Genomic DNA, 3022 nt, shown 5'->3' on the forward strand with positions numbered 1-3022 from the left:
GAAGCTCATCAGAGTGGCTCTCCCAAAAGTTGCACATTTTGAGGGTATTTTGTCCACCTTTTGGATATAGCTAATAGCTGATAGACACCCAAATAGGTAAGTTAAAATGTTTGACAAATTTTAAAAAGTAGAGTTATTTCTAATCAGAAGATAATTGATTTGATTTTATTTTTTATTTAGATTATATTATCATTTTTCATGTAACTTGAAAATTAATACTATTAATATTTTTATTTTTTTATTTATAATTTTAACATTTTAATTAGCGCATTATTATTTTATTAAAATATTTTTTTATTAATAATACTTATTTATTATAAAAAATACATTTTTTTACATCTAAAAACCTAAAATTAACTATAAATTTTTTCTTTATTAATAATAATAATTATTTTATTATTTTGTAACTACAGTTTTAAAGTTATTTAATTATTTTTTTACAGAATTTAATTATATTCTTGTTTAAATAATAAAATAAGTAATATAATATATTAAATTAATAATTATATCTTTAATTAAATAATAAAATAATTGATATAATATATTAAATTAATAATTATATTAATAATATAATAAATAATATAATATATTAAGTTAATTATCTATTTAATTTAATAATAAATAATATAATATAATAAATTTATAATTATATATTTATTTTAATAATAAAATAAATTATATAATATTATTTTTATTAACAATTTTACATAATAATAATAATAAAAATAATTTTATCAAATATTTAAAATAAATAATCTATAATCAGCTGCTACCTACCAACCACCGATTGATGGAAATATTATCTAATAATTAAATCAACCAAGCCCTTCATCTCTGAACGAGAGTGTCAACAGGGCTTTCAGTTTCGCGCGCAATGCTCATTGACGGCTGAATCCAAATAACCGATCAGACTTCGTCAACCGTATGTTGCATAAATGAAGTCGTCATATTTAACCTTGCGTTTGGGTGAAAAGCCTCGTATTGCTGATTAAACTGACTAGAGTTAGGTTACCTCCTACACTGGGTATCTGCCACTCACCTTCCTCGTCATTGCTCGATTCCCCCTGCAAGGCTAGAATTCCGACCTTCCAATTGTTATGCTGTTAGCGTCTTCCATTTTCCTTTTTAATTAATTTCTTTCTTTCGTAAAGTTAACCAAACAAGGCACAAGGAGAAACGAAACCTCTCAGATCTGAGAACTACCTCTCTCTGTCTCTCAGATCCATGGCTTGCTTGTTTCTCTTCCCTTTCGTTGCTTCTCTTCTATTTTCTCTTTCTTTCGCTGAGATCCGGTACTCTGAAATCCGATCAGATGACCGTACGATTATCCCCTTCGACGAGTTTGGATTTGCCCACAAGGGTCAACTCGAGCTCAACGTCTCTGACATTCAGCTTTCTAACCCAAACCCTGATCTCGACCTTTCCAAGGTCGGATTCTTCCTCTGCACCCAAGACTCCTGGCTCCACGTGGTCCAGCAGATAGAGGACAGCGAGATCTCTTGTGCTCTACAGTCGGATCTCATCAAACATGTCTTCACATTCAAGAATCTCGAAAACGGCAAGAGCAACTTCTCTGTATTCGTCGTTGAAAACGACGCCGATCAGTATACTCTTGTTTTTGCTAATTGCTTGAATACGATTAAGGTATCCATGGACGTCAACTCAGCGATGTACAATCTCGAAAGGAACGGTAACCGCGATTACCTCTCTGCCGGCAAGACTATTCTCCCTAGGGTTTTTTTCTTGTTTTCCCTCGTTTATATTGGTCTTACTGGGTTATGGATTCACGTGCTGTATAAGAAACGACTCACCGTTTTCAGAATCCATTTCTTCATGCTTGCGGTGGTCGTTATGAAAGCTTTGAATTTATTATGTGAAGCAGAGGACAAGTCTTATATCAAGAGGACTGGCAGTGCTCATGGATGGGATGTGTTATTTTATATATTCAGCTTTTTGAAGGGGATCACTCTGTTTACTTTGATTGTGCTGATTGGAACGGGATGGTCTTTTTTGAAGCCCTACTTGCAGGACAAGGAGAAGAAGGTTTTGATGATTGTGATTCCTCTGCAGGTGGTGGCAAATATAGCTCAGGTGGTTATCGATGAAACAGGGCCATATGGTCAGTATTGGATCACTTGGAAGAAGGTGTTTTTGCTGGTTGACGTTGTGTGCTGTTGTGCAGTTCTGTTCCCCATTGTTTGGTCCATTAAGAACCTGCGAGAGGCCGCTAGGACAGACGGGAAGGCTGCTGTGAATTTGATGAAATTGACTCTGTTTAGGCAATATTACATTGTGGTAATTTGCTATATCTACTTCACCCGCGTGGTTGTATACGCATTGGAGACTATTACTTCATATAAGTATCTATGGACCAGCGTGGTGGCTGGAGAGCTAGCCACATTGGCGTTTTATGTGTTTACTGGATATAAGTTTAAGCCTGAGGCCCATAATCCATATTTTGTGATCGATGATGATGAGGAGGAGGCTGCAGCAGAGCAATTGAAGCTGGAAGATGAGTTTGAGTTGTAATTCGTTTAGATAGCTATTGAACAAGAAGCTGGGCCGGAAAATTGGGACTATTAGGGTAGGAACCTGATCATTGCTATACAATAATCGGGTCATTATGAACATTTTGACTGTTAAAAGGGGCAAATGCAACTGCTCATTATGTGTTCTCTTTGTTTTCTTGTTGATGCACTATGTTTTTGTACTTTTGAGATGAAATAGTATAGGTTCATAAATTTTCATCTCTCTTCATTATACTGGATACTGGGTAGTGTGAATGTGAACAGGTTCTCAAACTAAATATTTTCAACCAGTGCTTTGGCAAAATGGTTAGTTGTGTGCTGGTTACTTGCTATTGTTTCTGTTACTTGGCTCAATTCTAGGTTCAACCAATTTATTAATTTGCATTGTATTTGAGTCTGGCTTACATGCAACTATAGAGAAATTCAGGAATTAATTAAGAATGATTTCTATATAGTGATTCTGTGATATCGATTTGTGGGCATCTCCATTCATG

At 34.3% G+C, this 3022-nt stretch overlaps 1 protein-coding gene across 1 annotated transcript; it reads left to right on the plus strand.

Moving 5' to 3' along the window:
- Positions 1-787: 787 nt before the first annotated feature.
- LOC110648353 (protein CANDIDATE G-PROTEIN COUPLED RECEPTOR 7) lies at positions 788-2818 on the plus strand. The gene has a single exon (XM_021802573.2). It carries the CDS (start codon positions 1225-1227, stop codon positions 2527-2529), a length of 1305 nt encoding a protein of 434 aa, XP_021658265.2. The 5' UTR covers positions 788-1224; the 3' UTR covers positions 2530-2818.
- Positions 2819-3022: the final 204 nt, after the last annotated feature.

The sequence above is a fragment of the Hevea brasiliensis genome, chromosome 9, assembly GCF_030052815.1.
Source record: "Hevea brasiliensis isolate MT/VB/25A 57/8 chromosome 9, ASM3005281v1, whole genome shotgun sequence".
NCBI lineage: Eukaryota > Viridiplantae > Streptophyta > Magnoliopsida > Malpighiales > Euphorbiaceae > Hevea > Hevea brasiliensis.

Excerpts from the sequence above, each read along its gene's own strand:
- LOC110648353 (XM_021802573.2), top strand. The coding sequence starts at position 1,225 with ATGGCTTGCTTGTTTCTCTTCCCTTTCGTTGCTTCTCTTCTATTTTCT.